Source organism: Gorilla gorilla, chromosome 1 (genome assembly GCF_029281585.2).
Source record: "Gorilla gorilla gorilla isolate KB3781 chromosome 1, NHGRI_mGorGor1-v2.1_pri, whole genome shotgun sequence".
NCBI classification, from domain to species: Eukaryota; Metazoa; Chordata; class Mammalia; order Primates; family Hominidae; genus Gorilla; species Gorilla gorilla.
The window spans coordinates 165,513,685-165,534,481 of record NC_073224.2 but is presented as its reverse complement, the minus strand read 5'-3'; the positions used below and the strand labels follow the sequence as shown (position 1 = coordinate 165,534,481).

The 20,797-nt window shown below is 37.1% G+C and overlaps 1 protein-coding gene across 4 annotated transcripts in view; it reads left to right on the top strand.

Annotated features, from left to right (window-relative positions):
• TNNI3K (TNNI3 interacting kinase) overlaps nt 1–20,797 on the top strand; it is a 304,957-nt gene that overhangs the window by 185,288 nt on the left and 98,872 nt on the right. For all 4 annotated transcript variants that reach the window (XM_004025984.5, XM_055366048.2, XM_055365994.2 and 1 more), the window contains exons 18-19: nt 18,159–18,211; nt 18,529–18,581. In XM_004025984.5, coding sequence (XP_004026033.5) covers nt 18,159–18,211; nt 18,529–18,581 — 106 coding nt within the window. The remainder of the gene's footprint in view (nt 1–18,158; nt 18,212–18,528; nt 18,582–20,797) is intronic.

The following is a 20,797-nucleotide window of genomic DNA, read 5'->3' as shown; positions in this document are numbered from 1 at the left end:
GCAGAGCAGCAAGAAAGAAGGCATCTCAGTTCCTAACGAATGAAGTTACCACATCAGCCATAGAAGCCTGCCTCTAGGACTCTGAAATAAAAAAGATAAATAAACTCTTAGTTTAAGAAGTTGTTATTTGGTGTCTTCAATTTATTTAGACAGCTCATTCTAATGCTTTTTTTTTGTGATAATTTATTTTAGAGTTCTCAGTAGTAATTTTAATCTTCAAAAACTTATTTGAGGTGATACTGGATTTCAAAAGCATTGTCAAAAGAATTTTATTATAGTCCAATGTGAATTGTCTATCTTTATTTGAATATTAAATATAATAAAGTAGTCAGTTTTACATAGCAAAGAGCGTTTCTAATTGGGTAAAAATTTACGGAAAATGGTTGGCATTTACAGCTCAACCTAATCTTACACTGATATTCTGTCCAAACTAACAACTCAATTTCCATCTTAACCTCCAAAACAAAATTCTCCCTAGCCCATTCTTCTAGATGTTCAAGAGGAAAAAAAAAAAACACATAAAAATCATCATAAACTCCCTTTTATTTAAGTCAGTTTCTTTCTTAGATGTTTATAGGATACCTTCGGTCATTGCAGTGTTTTATAATTCACTATGATATGCTTAGTTGTGGCTGATTGCTCCTACTTAGCAGGTGGGTAGTAGTCACAAAGAGGCATTTAGATGCTTTCTCATAGTTCCTTCTTGTTTCTGCTGTTGCTGTTTTAAAGTTCTGGGTTTAAATTAACAAAGAATTATTTTTTAACCAGTCCATCTATATTAGTTTCCTGTGGCTTCCGTAACAAATTATCAAAAGTTGGTGGCTTAAAACAACAGGAAGTTATTCTTTCACAGTCCTGGAGGGCAGATTCAAAGTTAAGGTGTCAGGAGGGTGGTTGTCTGTCTAGAGGCTTTAGGGAAAATTCTGTTCCTTGCCTCTTGTTTCTGGTGGTTCTTGGTCATATCACTCCAATGTCTGCCTCCTTCTTTGCATCACCTTCTCCTCTGTGTGTCTGTGTCTTCTTCTTTTCAATCTCTTATAAGAACACTTGTCATTGGATTTAGGACCCATCCAGATAATCCAAGATGATCTCATCTCAAAAAACTTAATTACTTAATTATCTATAAAAACCTTTTATCCAAATAAGATAATATTCACAAAGTCTGGGAATTAGGAGGTGGTCTTATCTTTTGAGGCCACCATTCAACTTACTACACTATCCATGCTACAATTAGGGGTGTTTTCTTTGAAAGGTCAGCCAATCACCGATTTGTGCTATTGTGTATTGAGTGTCTATCATAGTGCTACTGTGAATTTGTGTGTAAGTGTGTTTGTGATGTGTGTACATTGTGTAAGTGTTTGTTTTTCTTTGGTGCTTCAAAAGGAAGTTTGAGGGTACCCAAAAGCCTGTGTCTACAAACTAGATATTCAGCATATATATGAAATTATATAATCCATTATTTTTCAGGCAAAAGTTTCCATCTAGCTCTCTGCTCTCAGGCAGAAAATTTGGATAACCTACACAGGATATTATCAAAGTAGCATAACAAATGAAAATTGCTGACAAAAGCTAAATATGCTTTCATTTATGCATTAAATACACATCTCTGGGATGACTATGATGTTCCAGGAATCATGTTAAGTATAGAAATGATTAAGATACATATATATTGTATTCACAGATTTCGTAATGTATTAAGAGGGTGTGATACAACATAAATGGCTATACATCAAAGAAGAAAATAATAAGGATCTGAGGAGAGAATACATTCAAATGGCATGGGTGTTAGGAAGAGCGATAAGAGAAAAGACAAAATAATTTAGGGGAGACATGCACTTTGATTCCTTAGTATATAGATATGAAATGAATGAGTAAATAGATTTGGATGCATTTTTTATGCATTTGCAACTACAAGAGAGGTAGAAACCTGCGTAGTAAAAGCCAAAAATTAACTAGAAGAAGTTCTCCTATATTTGGAGGAGTAAAACTGCAAATAAATCATTTGCTATGTTTAAATTAATATATTTTAAAACTGCTGTTTGAAATTTAACATTTTAGAATTCACATAATTCATTCTATGCACCTATTTGTTCAAAGAAAAGGAAGAAAAGAACAATGCAGGACTCTAGAAAGACTGCCAGAGGAAGGTACTGGGATTTGCTCCCATGCAGTGTCGTCCTTGAATTTCACTTTGCCTTTGAGGATAAGAACAGGGCGTGAGAAATACTTCAAAGTGGTTTTCTGGCCAGCTATGTTTTGCCAAGCTCTCACAGCTTTCTCAAAGCTTTCAAAATTATTAAATACCAACATACATCTCCTACACTTTTACTTTATCAGGAGAGAACACTGCAAGCAGCATCACAGCCTTCAGAATTCTTTATCATGTCGTAAAGCAGCTGCATTCAAACTGCAATGCTTCCACTCAAGCCATAACAAGGCAACGTTGACATTAAGATGCAATGTTCCTCAGATGCCAGTTTTAGCAATAGCTATAATAAGTGTCAGAGAACATTATCACATGGTAACTCTTTAAAGTTGGGAATGTGACTTTTATCCATCTTTGAAACTAACTGATTTCAAATTTACATGCCACCTTAGATAGAAAAAAATGGCTGCTTCTTATCTATATTGTCAGGAATTTTAATTAGTTTTGTTCTTTTTCTTATCTTAACCCATTTATGCTAGAGGCTGCAATTTTTTGAATTTTTGCATGAGTGAAAAATCAGACCTTGGCAATGAACTTGAGCAGTATGATATAAATAACTCCCACATGCTTAGCGTTCCAATAATGGAACACTAGGAATAAGTGGGTTTAAAAATATCTTTTCTCTATCCATAGTCAGCATCAGTTACTTATCTGCTTTTAGGTGGAAGAGCAATTACTGGAATTGTCTTGAGTCTCTATGAAGTTTAAAGGCTCTTCCTGATATTTGACAAGCCCCAGAACACTGCCAGCATGAATAACGTTTACTGAATGTCCAGTGTGTAAAAATCAGAATCAAAACCTTACTGACTTCTAATTGCGAAGATTTAAAGAACAGAAAGGATGATTCATGTTTTTTTTTTTTTTTTTTTTGAGACGGAGTCTGGCTCTGTCGCCCAGGCTGGAGTGCAGTGGCGCAATCTCAGCTCACTGCAAGCTCCGCCTCCCGGATTCAAGCCATTCTCCTGCCTCAGCCTCCCGAGTAGCTGGGACTACAGGCGCCCGCCACCACGCCCGGCTAATTTTTTGTATTTTTAGTAGAGACGGGGTTTCACCATGTTAGCCAGGATGGTCTCGATCTCCTGACCTCGTGATCCGCCCGCCTCGGCCTCCCAAAGTGCTGGGATTACAGGCGTGAGCCACCGCGCCCGGCCGGATGATTCATGTTTTAAAGGTGTTTACAGCCAAGTGGGCATTCAGAAGTACACATAAGTGATGAATGATTACATTTGTATAGTGCTTTGCAAATTACTAAGGTCTTAAAGACTTATTCCTTAATCTTTACAATAACCTGGTAAGGTAGCTCTTAGAGATAAGAGAAATTGAGGTAACATATTTAGAGATAAGCAATTTGAGGTAATTTTTTAAAAAAGAAAAGCGATTTATTGGTAGAGCTGTGGTAAAGTCTAAATCTTTTTTCTCTAAATTCACTGTTCTTTCTACACTATAATATGAATTAAATGCTGTAAGAATTTAAACCAGAAAGAAAAATGATTGCAAAATGAGAAAATGGTAGATACTTCACAAGGATGAGTGGCTTAGCTTGATTGCTAAGGATAAGAGGACTGACATCACCTGAATATCTGGCAGGGGTAAAGACATAAGCCATTCTGTGTCATTGAGGAAGGGGATGTGCTGGGCCTTCTCAGGCCCACTGTGTAGCATACCACCCTCAGCACTCTTAACATGGAATGGCCTCCTGGTCACCAAACTCCCAGGTTTTCAACTTTCTGAATGCATTTTTCCAAGTTGGTTAAAATTTGAAAAACCAAGAGTCACATGCAACTTAGGGAGGAAAGAAGAGCCCTGGATTGCTTTTATTATTATTATTATTATTATTTATTTATTTTAGTTTTTTTCAGCACAATTGCTTCTTTTTAGAAACCTACTCCTCATAATAAAGGGCATTTTAAATTGAGAAGATAAATATATACTCACTCACAGCCTTTAGAGCCATAATGTGCTAATACCTTCTACAAGAGCTAATGTCTTCAGGTGATTTTTACCTAAGGTTATGTATTCTTTTTCTCACTATTTAAGATTGTTCACACATCCCCTTTACCTGAAATAAAGTGAAGGTATATGTGTATTTTTTATCACTCTGTGAGGAGTATCTCATTTGATTTTTTTATTTATATCCTATTAGAAAGCAACCAATTAATTCTCCAATGCAGGTATTTCATTTCCATTATTTATTTCTTTACTGAAAAAACACTATATGTCAGGTTTATGCTAGATGATTTTTTCCACAAGTATTATTTAATTTCATCTTTATTAAAAATCTCACATTGCTAAAGAAGAGAAATGTGAAGCTCAGTCAATTAATTTCTTCCCCCAGATCACTCAGTGAACTAAATGGCAGAGCTGATATTTGAACCCAAGTCTCCACTTCACAGTCCCTTACTCATTCCACATTCCACAAGAGCTCTCTAACCAAACTTCAAGTGCCTGAGTTTAGGGCCACTTCAACTCATCGTCTGCTGGAGACCAGCCACTGAAATTAATGTTTGCATTTGTTTTCTTGACTATACAGGGTATGTGGGTAATCTTTATAAGATTCTTGTTTCCATTACCATGGAGTTAAATAGAACAGCTATACATAAATCAAGACAAAAAAAAAAACCACTGAATTCTTTAGGAACAAAATGTTCTGCAACAGGGATAAAGCACAGAATACAAAGTATCCACAATGTGCTGGATAGCTCGTAGACATCTTTAGAATACTAATCATGTGTCACTTCCATGATGCATACAAAGTCTCAGCAGCTATTGGTAAACTTGGATAAAATCACTGGGTAACTTTCGGCTTTGTCTCAGTTGGTGGATTCATGAGTAACCTGATCACATAAAGACATCATCATGAAATATGCATAGGGCTGAACTGTTTAGTCACACATCACATTTTCTGTTAACACATTCTCATTAGATTTTCTAAACACTATCAGGGTAATTCATCCTTTCATGCTTCAGCTTATCTCCTCCTTCAGATGCCAAAGGTCGCTTCCACCACCACTTCCCCTCCCAGCCCTCCCACAGGTACACACCTCACCTCTCCCCTTCATGTGGCCCCTCTTTCTTTTGTCTCTCCATGTTCCAGACTTTTCCTTAATCATCATTTTTTTGTGCCCTTTGTTGCACATACTTTCTGTAGCTTATAGACTGCGCTCTTCTAACACTCATTCTCCTTACTTCCACTAAAAACAATATTCAAAGCAGATGTTCCCAAATTAATTCAACAAATTAGAAATCTAGGCCATACTTTCTAATTTAACTTGATTTAAATCATTCTGTATGACCCTGTCAAAGCATATGTGGAGGAAAGTAAATGAATTTAGAAACCAGCAAAATGTGGATTCTAATCAGAATTCTGACACTTTATCAAATGTGTGACCTTATACCTCAGTTGTAAAGATGAAGTATTAATATTACCATATAAGGTTACTGTGGAGACTAAATGAGATGAGGCATTCAAAATATCTCGCTGTGTTACCATACCGCAGTTGCTTAACCTTTCTTTGATTACATTTCTTCATATGGTTTAACTGTTTAGTCACACATCACATATTCTCTTTACTCATTCTCATAAGATTTTCTAAGCACTATCAGAGTCATTCATCCTTTCATGCTTCAGCTTATCTCCTCCTTCTTCATATGTAAAATTGCATAACAATTATATATCTCATTGGGTTGTGTGAATATTAAACTGGTTAACATATGTTGCTTACAGCTATGCCCCGCACAGGGTAATACTTATCATTATAATTGCTTAATACCTAACATCATGTCTACCATTGAAAGGAGAGCTCCTGTAGTTCTACAAATGAGATATTAGAAAACAAAGTCTTAGATTATTGATTTGTCAAGTGGAGATAAGTGCACACTATCGAATTGAGTAATACCTAAAAAGCATAATGGACACATTAGAATAGATATGAAAATAGAATTGTTAGGACATGGTGACATTTTATGAAGGAGCTGAGAAAGAGGGAGGAATCAATAACAGCCCCCAGTTTTTATCTGGGTAACTAAATTCATGGTGATGTCCTTCACTAAGAGAAAAGAAACAAGCTTTGGTTGAGAAGAAGGAGGGCTCAAAGGCATTATGTGGTATGATATAAAGCCTAAAAGATTCCATTGGATTTAACCACACAATAGTTTACATTGAAAAGGTTTATTGGAGTGGTAAAGACAAAATGAGACTGTAGTGGATTGAAGAGGGGATGGTCAGTGAAGATGTAGAAGCAGAAAACCCTTTAAGAATATTGATTATAAAGAAGAGAGAAATAGAGGCTGGACACAGAGGCTTGCACCTGTTATCCCAGCACTTTGGGAGGCCAAGGTGGGTGGACCACTTGAGGTCAGGAGTTTGAGACCAGCCTGGCCAGCATGGTGAAACCCCATCTCTAATAAAAATATAAAAATTAACCAGGCAAGGTGGCAGGTACCTGAAATCCCCACTTCTTGAGAGGCTGAGGCAAGAGAATCCCTTGAACCCAGGAGGCGGAGGCTGCAATGAGTTGAGAGATCTTGCCACTGCACTCCAGCCTGGGTGACAGAGTGAGTCCATCTCAAAAAAAAAAAAAAAGAGAGACATAGAATGTTTCTCAGAAGGTTGCTTTGAAGAGTCAAGATGTAATATCAGTAACTATATTGATTATTCACAACCATAATGTTTCTTGAGCTGCTATAATTTGCTCAGATCGTAGGGGACAAATGATACAAAGTGGCTTAAGAATAGTTTTAATCCACCTGGAGAAATATGAGATCTGTGCAAAGAGAAAAAAAGTAGTAAGAAGAGAGAACATATACTAAGTACCAAATGTATGGAACTGAAAATAGTTATAACCATTTAGTCTCAATTGGTGCAGGCTAGAATATTTGGGTAAAGATTCAAACAGCAGGCAAGACAAGCTTGTTTTAAAATAAGGACGAGGAACACGTTGGTCAGGAAGGGCATGAGGCAGAAGTCATTGGTGTGAGTAGAGCTTCAGGCAGAAGGGCCTGGCTTAGGCATGGCAGTCAATGATTAGAGGGATAAAGTGAAGAGTGTTTATTCAGCTCATTTCCTCATCTTTACTGGAAAGGTGAGTTTATTGGAAAGCTGTGTCCTGCACAATATCCAGCAATGTAGTAAAAGCCAAATAAATATTTCATAAATATTTATTGAGTAAATGTTGAATATATAGAAAACCTGTAGATAAGAATTTTCCTGGAGTAACACTAAAAGGGAAAAATTAAGGTTTTAAGTCTCAGCAAGTTTATTTTGAGTCACAAATTGGATATTTATAAAAAATATGAAATAACAATTTGGTCTGATAACTAACGAATTCAATTCTAGGGAAAGTTACTGCTAAATATAACCACCACATAAAATTCTCCCATTCTTCTCATTCTTTCTTGCCCTTTACTCCTCCAGTGTCAGGAATACATTTTAATTCAGTATGAGTTTGTTGGTTACCAATAACTCCCCTGGCATGGTTCTTGCTTGGGTGGAGCTTCTAACCTTACGGGAAACAAATACTATGAAAGCCAGGATGAGAAGAAATAATCGAGCAGGGTCCTGAAATATGGGGATATTTATTTAGAGAAAAAGTTGTAAGTAAATTCAAACTTGGAGGAGACACCATGAACAAAGGGAAGGAGGGAAGCAAGAAGGAGCTAGAGGGTATTCTGGGGACAGTCACACAGCATTGACGAAGGGTTAGAGCTAAAATAGCCCTAAACCATCGTGGTTGATAACTTACATTCCTGTGACTAATACTTCTAGCTCACAGGGATAGACTGTCTGGTGTCTTGAAAAAAATAAACAGCTTCTCAGCAACTGAAGAGACGCTGAATGCTTCAGTGAATTTAAAAAAAAAATAGTTATGTTCATTTCTTGTGAATTTTCAAAGTGTCCTTGATGGAAGGCATATGGGACTAAGTACATTTTTAACCTGCCCTTTTGCAGAGACATGGGCATTTAGTTTCCCTGTGTTCGCTAAGGGGAGATGGAGATACCATAGTAAAAGCTATAGTTTCAGATTAGTCCAGTAGGTAAAAGCAGTTTCCTTTCCTGAGTTACCAACAAATCCCCACTTTGCAAGGAGCTGCAAACAAATTCCCCTGAAGTCATAGTTTTTAAAACACTCATTTGTGGCTCCTTCTGAGAGGTTAAAAGAAAACACTCCTTAGAGGTCAAGCTCTGCAGGAGCAAAGCCTCTGCTCATCAGAGATAGAGCTGCTTTGCCTGCTCTGTTGGGGTTGCCCAAGTCTGAGGCTTCTCTTCTTAATACAGAAAACCTTGTTCGTTGATAAAGCCCAGCTCTCCTCACAGCTGTTATTTTTAAGCTCAGCCCTCGTCTACTTGACACATGTACACCTACGCCAGGGTCTTCTAACAGGAAACTTGGCACACAAAATGTCAATGGCATCTCTTTTTTTCTATCTTACTCGTCTTTCGTATAGTTCTTCCTTTATTCTCTCCTCTCCCTGGCCTTGTTTTATTTCCCTCACTTCCCCATTAGTGTCTAGGATTTAATTTTAACATGCAGAGATGGACAGTATTAACAGACCTTTTATGTCTGGATGTTGAATAGGTGCTCAGAAGGTCCCTGGCACATTGCCAGAGAGTTATTCTTGGATCTGGTTTCTTAAATGTGAGTAAGAAGAATCCAGTGACACTTTTGTGCAAATAGATACCCTGTAGTTAGTGCCTTTAGCATCTGTATCTCCACATTTCACATAGGCTGGAGACATGCTTAGATCCTCAGTTCAGGGAAAAAAGAGTAAGTAATATAGGAAAAAGAATAGTTGTTAGTCAAATGATTCATTAGGTGGCCTTGGGAGGAAAAACAGCTCTTCTTTTATAGAATAAGGGATCATTTAATGATCTTTTCCTTTCGATTCTAAAATATTGCTTGCTATATCTCTTTTTTTCTGTCTGCTACATTTCTGCTATGTAGATTTTCATATTGTTTTCCTGCCTGTCCTTTGTTCTGGAAGACTTGTGTTTGCTCATCACATGTAAATGTCCAGTGCATTTCAGGGCTTATGTACAGAGTAGGGATTGCATAGGGACTTTATAATTTTTAGTATATTCAAAACTGAATATTCAGAAAGGTGGCTAGGAAGCAGTATTTAGGTAATAGTTAAAGAGCAAAAGTTGGAAACATTTTTTATTTTTATTTTTGGCTTGATGACTTTATTTTAGTAATCAGACTAGCTAATTATTACCTTTTCATACTTAAATGTAACATATCTTTTGCCATCTTCTTTATTCTCTAAGGTTTTGACTATATGCTTTATGGGAAAAAAATCTCCCACATTGTTCACCTGTGACCACCAAATACAAGTTTCACAACCAATTGTTGGAAGTCAAAAACCTCTGTTCATCCACGGTACCAATGCACTAGAGAAATGTTAGTCCTTATGAAGAAAAATTGCCAATTTTGTTCCAATATCCTTCCTCCCTTTCTCAATTTTAAATTTAAAAAAACAAATTATATATAATGAATGCATAGCTGTCATCTCCTGTGTTGTTACCTTGATCGTCACTTCAGCATTCAAAAATGTTACATTTTGCAGTTTGCATACCTAAGATTCTTCATAAGATTATACCATGTTAAGATGAATAAGAAATGACTGTAACCATGCATAGAAATGAAAATTATACTTGCTTGTTCATTCTAGAGCACTTGCTCATAGAAACCTCAGAATCAATAGCATGCATGTATGTGGTTAGATTTATTTAGTCATTATCACTCTTCCACTTGCTTTTTATGGTGCTGAGCAAATAGTAAGTGAAGAGTATGAGGTTTGTTTTTTTTTCACATTACCCTCAATAAATGGGTTTAACCACAATACAAATCTTATAATCCACCTCTTCAATCCCACTGGCAGTGGGACAAATCCACTAGCTTTAGAGGTAAGCCTTCAAATATACTTCTACTGACAGGTTGAAGTTTGTTTTAGGAAAAATCAAGGTTCTACAATCCTTTGCATTTATTGGAGTTTTCAGTTTCCATGGTTTCCAAGAGTTCACTGAAATTAGGCTTTCCATGTTTAGAAGTCATGCTAGGGGCTTTGGTAAATTCCTTTTCTCTAACCTAGATTATGTTTAAGATCTGTGTATTGCTATTCCTGGATGAGTATTGGGAGCTATTGAACGGTCAACACAGCTCTTCACCTGCATGCCTCCTCTACAGAACCAAGGGTATATACGAGGAATTTCAAGGCAATCTATATGAAGTCAAACTAGGGTTGTTTTCTGGGATCATAAAATAATAACATTACAATTTGTATTTGTAGTGAAGAACTGCCTTCAAAGGGATTAATGGGGAAGTCTACATTTGAGGTTCTCTGGCCTTTGGTAAGGAGGGGAGTGCCCTGATAAAATAACGTCTAAAAAACAGACTTCCATAGGCTTCATTTATCTTGAAGAAAATTCTTCTGGACATGGTAGGAGTCCTGAAGTAGTTTATGTTAGGCCCCAAGGTACACGGAGGTGTCAAGAATGTAGGATGAAGTGGCCTGAAGCAGGGGCTCATGCCTGTAATCCCAGTGCTCTGAGAGGCCAAGGAGAGAGGATTGCATGAGGGCAGGAGTTCAAGACCAGCCTGGGTAACGTATTGAGACCTCGTTTCTGCAAAATGTTCAAAAATTAGCCAAACATGGTGGTATGTGCCTGTAGTCCTTGCTACTCAGGAGGCTGAGGTGGGAGGATTGCTTGAGCCCAGGAGTTCGAGGTTACAGTGAGCTATGATCACACCACTGCACTCCAGCACTCCAGCCTGGGCAACAGAGTGAGACCCTTTCTCTGTAAAAACAGAATGTCGGGTGAGGCTTTATTTGGCCATGAACTTAAAGTATGCAATTTCTCATGTTACTGTACAATTGTTATTATGTTTCTATCTGCAGCCCAAATTGTGAAACAGCCTCAGGTAGTTCCTGACAGTCCAGTTACCACATAATATACATGAATAAGGAGCTAATCTCCCTGAGCCCAAACGTACTGTCTCTGTTATCCTGGGGCTCAAAACCAGGACCTCCAGCAGTTATCCTCAAGAAGATAATGACTTTATGATCAACAGTTGTTACCTAGCTATGTAAGAAGCAGAGATTAGATAAGTAGATAGGTAGATAGATAGGTAGAATCAAATAAGAAAAAGACCAAAATAGGAAGCATATGAGACTATATTTGCAACTACAAGGAGCTGATCTAGATGACTTGGAAGAGTTTTTTAGGAAAGGGTACAAAGATACAAAGTAAGTGGATGTGAATTGCACCTCAAGGGTCTAATCAGCTCCTTGAAACAAATTGGAATCAGTTCAGTGTATGGGAGTCTTATGTTCAGGTATCCCATTGAGTTTGGCAGTGGCAGCCGCCAAAAGTTCATGAGGGGTTTTCAAGGAAGACTCAAGAGAAGAGAAAAATGTAGTTGCCTATGCTGAAGGTCACCAAGGTGAGACTCCCCAGAAAGGTCTGTGGCAGGAAGAGAGTCCTGAGCCATCACATAGCTCTAAGGGCAAAATATGGCAGCCAGCAGATTGGAAGACCAGGACTCGTTAGCATCAGGTTTGAATGATTGCCTGTCAGGCAGATGTGTTTGTAAACTAATGACTTTCACAGTGTGATGAGATTGAAAATGAAGCCTAATTGCTTCCACTGATTTAACCCTTGGAATGCTTCCAGGCATGCTGACAGCCATGTGTCTTTAATCATGTGAGTTAATCACCTTCAGGGATACATCAGAAAACAGTGGCTTATAGGAAGCCTGGGAAGCATTGCAGTTGTGTTATTAAGCCTACACTTCTGGGGGCTGTCATCTCTTCAAATAAGGACGCTGAGAGGTTGGCCATGGTGCCCTTACACTAGTTTTTGTTAGTAACAACTGACATAGGCAATTACATGGCTCTGTAATTCACAAAAAATGAATTAATATTTATGAATTTTTAAGTGACTTTAAAGAACTCCTAATGGTAGTGGAGTGAAAGTAGCAAGTCACCTTGATCCTTCTAAGGCCACCATGAACTTCAGTCCAGCTCTGGAAGAAAATCAGAATTGGAAAGTGGTCTAATAATCAGGCCAGTCTGATTAATAGTGACAATTAGTATTGGACTACAGTGCATAACCAACTGATTATGAATCATTTGAGCACTTTAGGTAAATTTTCAATACAGGCAATTAAAATGAAAAGACTCATGATCCTTACATAATGACTTCATTAAATTAATTCAATTCTGAGGTTGGGGAAAATTTTCTTTTGTAGAAAGGAACCAGCAGAATTTAACTTCCATTCACTTTTGGTTAAAAGAAATCTGGAGAAAACATAAGATTTAAACACAACACACACACATATGCACACACCACTTTGCAAACAGCTTATTCATGTCTGAATGTGAACCGTGTTACTGAGGAAGAAAGAACTGAAGGTCAGAGCATGGATTCTATTCACATCGCTTATTCAGATGAAGTAAATCTTGCCCGCAGTTATATTTTGTATTCCACTAAGTGCATGCATTGTTAAGGTTAAAAGAACATTATTGTGGAGTAATCTGTGAAAGACAGACACTTCAAAGAGATAAATACTCACTTCTGTTACATAAACAATTGACTCAAGTCATTTGCTTCATGGTAAAAGACAAAGCTAGAGCCAAATCCAAATACTGTGGTATCAGTGCAGTCAGGGGAACAAAGATTCCTTTAAGTGAAACACCGTCATTCAATCAAAGCAGAAATAGTTTTGGAGAAATAGACAATAAGAGTGGAAGGAGAAGAGACTCTCTAGGACTAAGAGTGACTTGAAATATTCCAAAGTAAAGTCTGTCTCTATTGTGAGTTTTGAGTCAGAAAGTCACTTTGCTTCCAAGATTCATTACTTAATACCTAATGTATACAGCTTTATTGTTTACAAAAGTGCATTTGCACTTAAGTTGTACAGACATGCTGTAAGCTAGGTATTATGTGTATTAATAATAGCTAATACTTATTTAGCAGTTCAGAATTTGCCAAATTCCATCTATCTCTTTTTCATTTTCTTCATTCCTCTTACAATTTTTGAAGATGAGAAAAAGAGTCTCAAAAAGTTAAAGTATTATGATTTGGCCAAAATCACAGGACTAGTAATAGCAAAAACTAGGTATTAAGCAGTCTTCTGACCATAGGTCCTCTTTCTATGTAGTACCTCCTGTTCCTCATATTTCTTAAGACTATTTTTTTCTACTTGGTTAATGATCTTTTTTATAATAAACTCTTACATTGACTATATTATTTTCTAGGTATCTCAGAATGAAAACCACTTTAAATTTTAGATTATGTACCTTGATCTTTCTTTCAGTTTGCATTTCATTCCCAATCAGACCACACTGTCTTTCTGAAGGCATACACTGCAATTTCTAGCACAGAACTTAGCCTTCGCAGCAGAGATAGTAAACTGAGTCAGTAAATGGTTGAGCTAGAACTTCAGCCCAAGTCCTAACATCTGGGGCAAGGAGCCGAGGAGACTACGGAGCAAGAGATGAAAAGAGATAAATTACAGTAAAATGTAGAGATTTGTTCAGATCTCCAGGTTAGTAAATGCGCTTCTAGCATATCGTATCTCCTATAAAGCAGGGTGATCTAAAGGAGCAATAAAGCCTTCTGAGCTGCTGACACTGCAAGGTTGGCTGGGCACGCTCTTGAACTAAGTAACTTGTTTCTGAACTTAAGCCTCACTTGACACAACAAAATTGCAAGTTAGCAAACAGCATGGAGTATAGAAATCACACTTACTTAGATGAAATCAAAATGTTAAATGCAGAAATGCTAAAAATTACTCTAAGCATAAAGGACTAGTTGACTTTTATCTACTTAAATTCCTTTAATGGTCTTTACCAAACTCGCTGTTATCTAAAAAGCATTCCTCAGTGACTCTTCACCCTTGAAGATGCTTCTGGAGAGTTTAAGATGCAAGTCTGTGTATATGTGTGTGTGTGTGTGCACACATGCATATGCACAGCTTATGTGTACATGTTTGTATATTATAGTATAAGTATAGTATAAATTAACCATTTTCCTTGACCTCAGAGGTAAGGGCTAAGGCGCTAGCTCAACTGACAGGTTTGCTCATCTGTCAAATCAAATCAAATTTTGCTGATTTGTCAGATTCAAATCAGAAGGATCTGACTCATGGGGCTGTTTCCACGAATGTTACAATGCTCATGAATATGCTCTGCAATATCATATATAACAGAAGACTGCCTTTCTCTCAAGATTTTATAGAAGAGCAAATGGATGTAAATAAACCTCTTGGGTGGTCTTTTGAAGGAAAAGAAGTCTGAGATTTACCATCACCCTTCTATTTCTCTCTTCTGATCCTGATGATTTTCTCCCTGGTGTTGACACTCTTCGTGTGCCTGGCTTACTTCCCAGGTCAAATTGCACTTTCCTTGTTTGCAGTGATTATGCTTCCTTAACCTACATTTCTTTAAAGAGCCTATGACATAGCATCCAATCTCTTGAAGGGAGGAAAGTTAGTCTTTGCCTGCTTTACCTTGGTGGAACAGAGGTATATTGGGTTTATTTCTAATTAGCTTATTGATTTCAGTCTCATTACCTTACAGTAACATATTGAAAACAGGTATTTTGGGCACTAGCTGGTAGGCCTGACTTCACCCAAACAAGATTTCTGGAATTTCTTTCCAGGCATCTAATTACAGCAGTCCTGCATCGTCCTTTGGGTATGGTTGGTGTGAGAGTCAGCTTCTCCTAAAACAGGAAAGTTTCGGAGACTGAATCCTGGCTCTACCTCTTCCCAGCTATGATACAGGACACTGATTTCACCTCTTTAGCCTCAATTATCCGTCTGTAAAATAGGTATGCTAATACCATCTCCATAGTGGCTCCATGAGGAATGGAAAAATGTTGAAAACACCAGTGCCTGCTCACAGGAGACCCTCACTCAATTTTACTCCCTTCTCTCTGCACTGCCACCATCTCTGTCACTGCTCCCACATTCCCACAATCTTTACACTGCTCCGGACTTGTAGTTCACGACATCTCTCAGTAATAAACTCTTGAACTCACCTTTAATAATAATTGCACCACTTCTGTTGTCCTAGCTAGCTTCAGCTCCAAGCTCTTCTCCTTCCCTGGTATCCTCAAACCTGACATTGCTGACCCTTCACACAACCTCCCTGATTTTAAAGGCTTTGACTCTGGGTGTGATGCCCACTGAAGCTGTCACTGTGACTGATTAGCACAGGTTCTGTCAGCTTCAACCCTGCCTGCCCCCCTTCATGAATTTCACTCCATATAGGAAGCACGGCTTACTTCAAAGTGGAAAAAATGAGTGAAAGAATCTTAGAGATGGTATTACAATTTAATTTTCATTATTACTGAGTGGTTAGAGAAGGAGTGGACAAATCCAAGACTATCTTGAAGTGAATAAAAACTTTCACTTTATTCTAGCACTTGCTAAGTTGCTGTCGTTCTGCAAAGTCACTTTCACAGCATCCTTTTGACATTTAGACCCATTTATTGCTATGAACTCTCATTGTCCTGTGTTCCTAAACTGTCACTGCGTCCTTTGTTTTGTTTGACTTGTTACTGTTTTTTATAAGAGTTCATTTTGAATGTGACCTCAATGTGATAAATGTTATAGTTGTTTATCAGGTGGGTCTAATCTTGCCAAGCATAACTCTGACTCAAGTTCCACAGACTCCCAACTAAGCCACTAGTTTATTCACAAAAGTTGCCAGGTTTTCTGGTTATATGGCTCTTTCTCACTGTGTATATTATTGCTTTGTAGTTAGAAGACAAAGCTAGAATTTTGGAGGTTATCTTTGTTTTTGTTGTTGTTGTTGTCTTTTAGTCTCTAATATTTAAACTGCTCCCAGATAGGCTCCCAGATATAAACTGCTCTCAGATATTTTGATGGATCCACTCTACTGCTTTCTTTTTTCTACTCTACCTTCGCACTTTAGTCTTTTGGTAATTGCATTCTAAAATTATTTGGAAATACCAGTCTGTGATTTCAGAGCATTAAAATATATGCATAAAAACCTGTACTAGTGCCTTCTGACATCCTGCATCAAGTCCAGAATTGTTCTCTAATTTCAAATTCCCTAGCAATTCAACACCACTTTCACCCAAATATTCCCTCATTATTTTTTAGCATGCACTCTCTGATTTAGTAAGTACATTTTTAGTATAATTCCTATTGCATACTACACACACTCCCAACTCTTGCCCTTTGCCAAGATCTTTCCCCAATCTAGAATTCATTTCCCCTTTGTCTCTTCCAGCCTCATCTCCTTTACACTACCGTATAAATTCAGTCTTTGCCTGTCTTGTTCACCACTATATCCCAGTATAAAGAAATTTTCCTGGTACATGATAAAGTCTCAGCACATATTTATACACTTACTAACTGACTGTTCTTCAAAGCCCACTTCAAAGCTAATCCCTTTCTTAACCCACTCTATCTAGTAGTACAGCGTGTAGATGCAATTTTCTTGTTGCATTTGAACTTCCAGAGAGCTCCTGGTGCTGTAGAGTTCTCTGACAGGACAGTCTGATTCTCATCATGTGTATTAATTAGTAATTTGTGGTTAAAGACATCATCTTGGAGGTCCCTGTTTTGTTTGACATCCTGGAATACTTCTACACTGCGCTACTGCAAGAAAAATGATTTTAACGTATTTTAGATTTTCTGTAATTTGAAAGAAGATTTTTTATACTCCAAAGATAAAATCAGTAGCAATTACAAGAGAAGTTCAAAAGTAACTTTTTTATAAAGGTCAAGTCAAGGCGGGAAAGCAATTATATAAAGTGATTCAATATCATATTGGACTCACTCAAGATTAAGAAATAGTGGCATTTTTCTTGTTTTGACCATGAAGCAAAATAATTAAGGGTAAAGGAACATTATGTAATTTATTATAAAATAAATATAATATAGCCCATATGCACTAAAAAAATCCAGTGGCAATCTCCTAATACTGAAATGACTCATTTACAAGCCAAATGTAAAATGGGCATCAAAGACATATGGTAAGAAGCATTCAAAGACAATCTTGGACTATCATATGCATGTCTGTAAAATAGTCCACAATTAAATTTACTAATTCTGGGGAAGAGTAAGCTCTCTTTGGACTATCTCAGCTTTGATTTACTTCTTAAAAAGGACACTCTTTTTTCTGCCCTTATTGAGGTATAATTAACAAATAAAAGTTATACGTATGAGGCACAAGGTGATGTGACATATGTATACATTGTGAAATGATTACCATAATCAGGCTAATTAACATATCTATCCACCTCATATGGCTACCTTTTTGTGTGTGTTGTGAGAACATTTAAGATCTACTCTGACACTCTTCTTAATCTAACTTGAATTCTTGGTTGAAGGGGGACTTTGGTGACCTTTATGCTATTCTCCTCAAAACCTTAAAAAGTGGTTTAGTTGGCATCATTTCAGAGATCTCAAAACACTCCTTTGTGCTGAGATTGTATCTAGAATGTATTGATCATGGCATTTTCCATAGAGAATCCTTTTGCTACATTCATTTCAGGCCTTTTCTTGAACTGTCCTTGTGCCTAGGGTTCCAGCAAGCTGGTTCTCTTGCTCTGACTCTAATATGCCCATGATGCTTTTCACTCTTTCCTTGTAACCACAATTGTGTTAGCAAATGAGCCTCAAGGAGCTGAAAAACTGATCTTCAGCTGATGGGTCTTTTTGACAAGTTTAGAGGGTTTGTCTAAAGTAGGAATTCTTTATACATTCAACATTAGATAAAGTATAAACATGATTACATTTTATAAATAGCTGTTTTGAATCAGCAAAACTAAAAAATTTTGATTTAGCCCTTTGGGGCCCATTTATTCTCTAGGGCAAACAAATGATGTCTATGGTCCTCTTCTTTGAGGGGCCAATTAGATTAGGACATACCAAAGCTTACTCAATGTCTACTTTTTTTTTTTTTTTTTTTACAGTCACAATATTCTTCTCTATGAGGATGGGCATGCTGTGGTGGCAGATTTTGGAGGTGAGATACCCCAAAATGGCATCCTTTTTTTCTTTGTTCCTAGCTGGTACAATATGGTGCCTGATATTGTACCATGAAACTGAACACTGAACACTGACAGCTATCCTACCCTAAATCATTCAAATTTCAATGACCCTACATTTTGAAACTCCGTCATTTATTTCTAGTTTTTCTTCTTTATTATCTCCAGCCAAGACAAGGGAAGTGAGAATTTGAATAAGACAGAAGTCTCTTGAGGTTTCAAAATTTTAACTGTGGTCTTTTACCTTGGTTTTAAGATATTTCCTTTGACGTGATTTATTTTCTCTTTCCCTCAGAATCAAGATTTCTACAGTCTCTGGATGAAGACAACATGACAAAACAACCTGGGGTTTGCTGCTGCTTGTGTTTCCTATAATTATAAACCAATTAAAATGTGTAAACTCAGCATGAGAGGACGTAAGATGAGCGCAGTTTTAATTGGAAGAAATGTCATTGTCTCAGTGTCCGGATAATGGCTTATGTTTTTATTTTTAGTAAGCTGTCAAAATAACTATCTCAAGGCTCTACTAGAGAAATAGATAAGATATATATTTGGAAAACATTATGGATAAAATAAGACAGAATATGTTTCAAATGTAACTGAAAAGAACGTTGTGGGCATGGATCTTTTCATATTTAGATCACCTAACTACTTATAGTAAAGTAAACATTTAATAGGGAACTCACAATAAAATTAGTAGTTCATCAGCATCTATTAACTATTCATCGTTCTCCACTTTAACATTGTAATGTAATAAGTGGTATATCCAAGTATTAATGTTTAAGTAACATATAAATTATAATAACTGAAGCAAGGATAATTGTACTCAAAATGTCTGCAATTAAATTCATTACCTGCCCTCTCCTTCACTCTCCCCAATCCCTCCCCCTGAAAAAAAGTAGACTTCTCTTTCTGGACTACTTGTGATAACTAATTACCTAAGGCTGGAGTAGTTTTTCATTCTTTCCCTTTCCTGCTTCTACTTACACTCAGTCACCTTTTCTGGATGTCTCTTTCTTTTCTTTAAGTTCATCTTAACCTCTTAAACCTCTCACTTCCTGCTGCTTCAGTTCAGATTCTCGTCACTTCTTTTCTGGACTAGTATCACAATAAGCTTCTAACTCCAGTCCTCTCTTCTTGTTCATTTTTTGCATCATCAACTAAGTTCTCATTCCTATGGAGCTAATATTCTACTGGAAGGGGATAAATACTGGACAAATTAACAAAATATATCTCAGGCAGTGATGAGTGTTATGAAGAAAAATAAAAGCAGAGTAAATGAATGGAGAGTGATGAGGTTGTCATTTAGATAGGATGAAGGAAAATGTTAACATTTAATAAGAGGCCTGACATGGGAGTAATCTACATGGGGGGAGAGCTATGCAGGTGGGGGCAATAGTAAGTGCAGAGGTCCTGGGGCAGGAGAGTTCTTGGTGTGTTCAAACTAACATGGCTGGAGTGAGGTGAGCAAGGAGGAAAGTGGCAGTTTATGAGGTAAGGGAGGTGGGAACAATAAGTGATCTTTTGGCAGGACACAAAGCTCATCCCAGACATGGGACATAGAGGCAACTAAATTAGTGGTCCTCAAGCCTAGGTGCACATTAAAATAAGTTTAGAAAATGTTTTAAGCATAGTGCCTGAATCTGATCCCCAGAAATTATGATTTTTTTGGCCTAAGATTGATCTTGAGTCCCTGCATCTTTTAAAAATTCCCCTACATAATTCTAAAAAGCAGTTAGTTGAGACTCTCCAACTAAATAAGCTTTTGTTGAATGTAATTAAATTGAATTTAACCAACAGCAAATAATATTAACTCTCTTATTCTAGCCACATAGTCTTTAAGCACAGCACTAATAAATAAATAAATTAGTGCTAATAAATAAATTAGTGCTGTGCTTAAAGACTATGCTGCTAGAATAAGAGAGTTAATTTGAAATTTATTTTGAAAGCTGTTTTGTTTCTCATTAGTTATGTGGCTTTATGTATGTTATCTAATCACTCTATGACCCCTCTGTGCAAAAACGGACATACTGTGTACCTGCTCCCACATATACAATGTTGTGACACAATGCATAATCTGCTATAAAAATGGAGACTCTTTGGAATGTGGAAGCTCATGTAGAAGAATTGCATATGAGCACCATAATAAGAATAAAGATATTATTGGAAAGCTGTAACTATGCATGGTTTCAAAATAAGGTGGACATTTCAAAAGAATTAGCAGCCAACACTACACACAAGATTTTGGTAAGAGTGATAAAAGAATAATGGTTTCCTTCAATGGACATTTAAAAGTGTTTAGCAAAGTTTATTAATGAAATAAGGTGCAATGGGGATTTAGAACTGGGAGGGTGTGGCTCCTCTGTTTTGTCCTTGAGGAATCTGAGGTCCAGGAAACACGACATACTGAACAGCTACCCAGAACTGTTCAGTAAGTGGTAGAGCCAGAACTAGAATTTTCATCTCCTAACTCTAAATCCAGTGTTCTGCTCCCTAAACTAGAAATCAACCAAATTTATGCATTTGCATCCCAGAATGGAAACTAATTTTTTTAACTGAAAAAT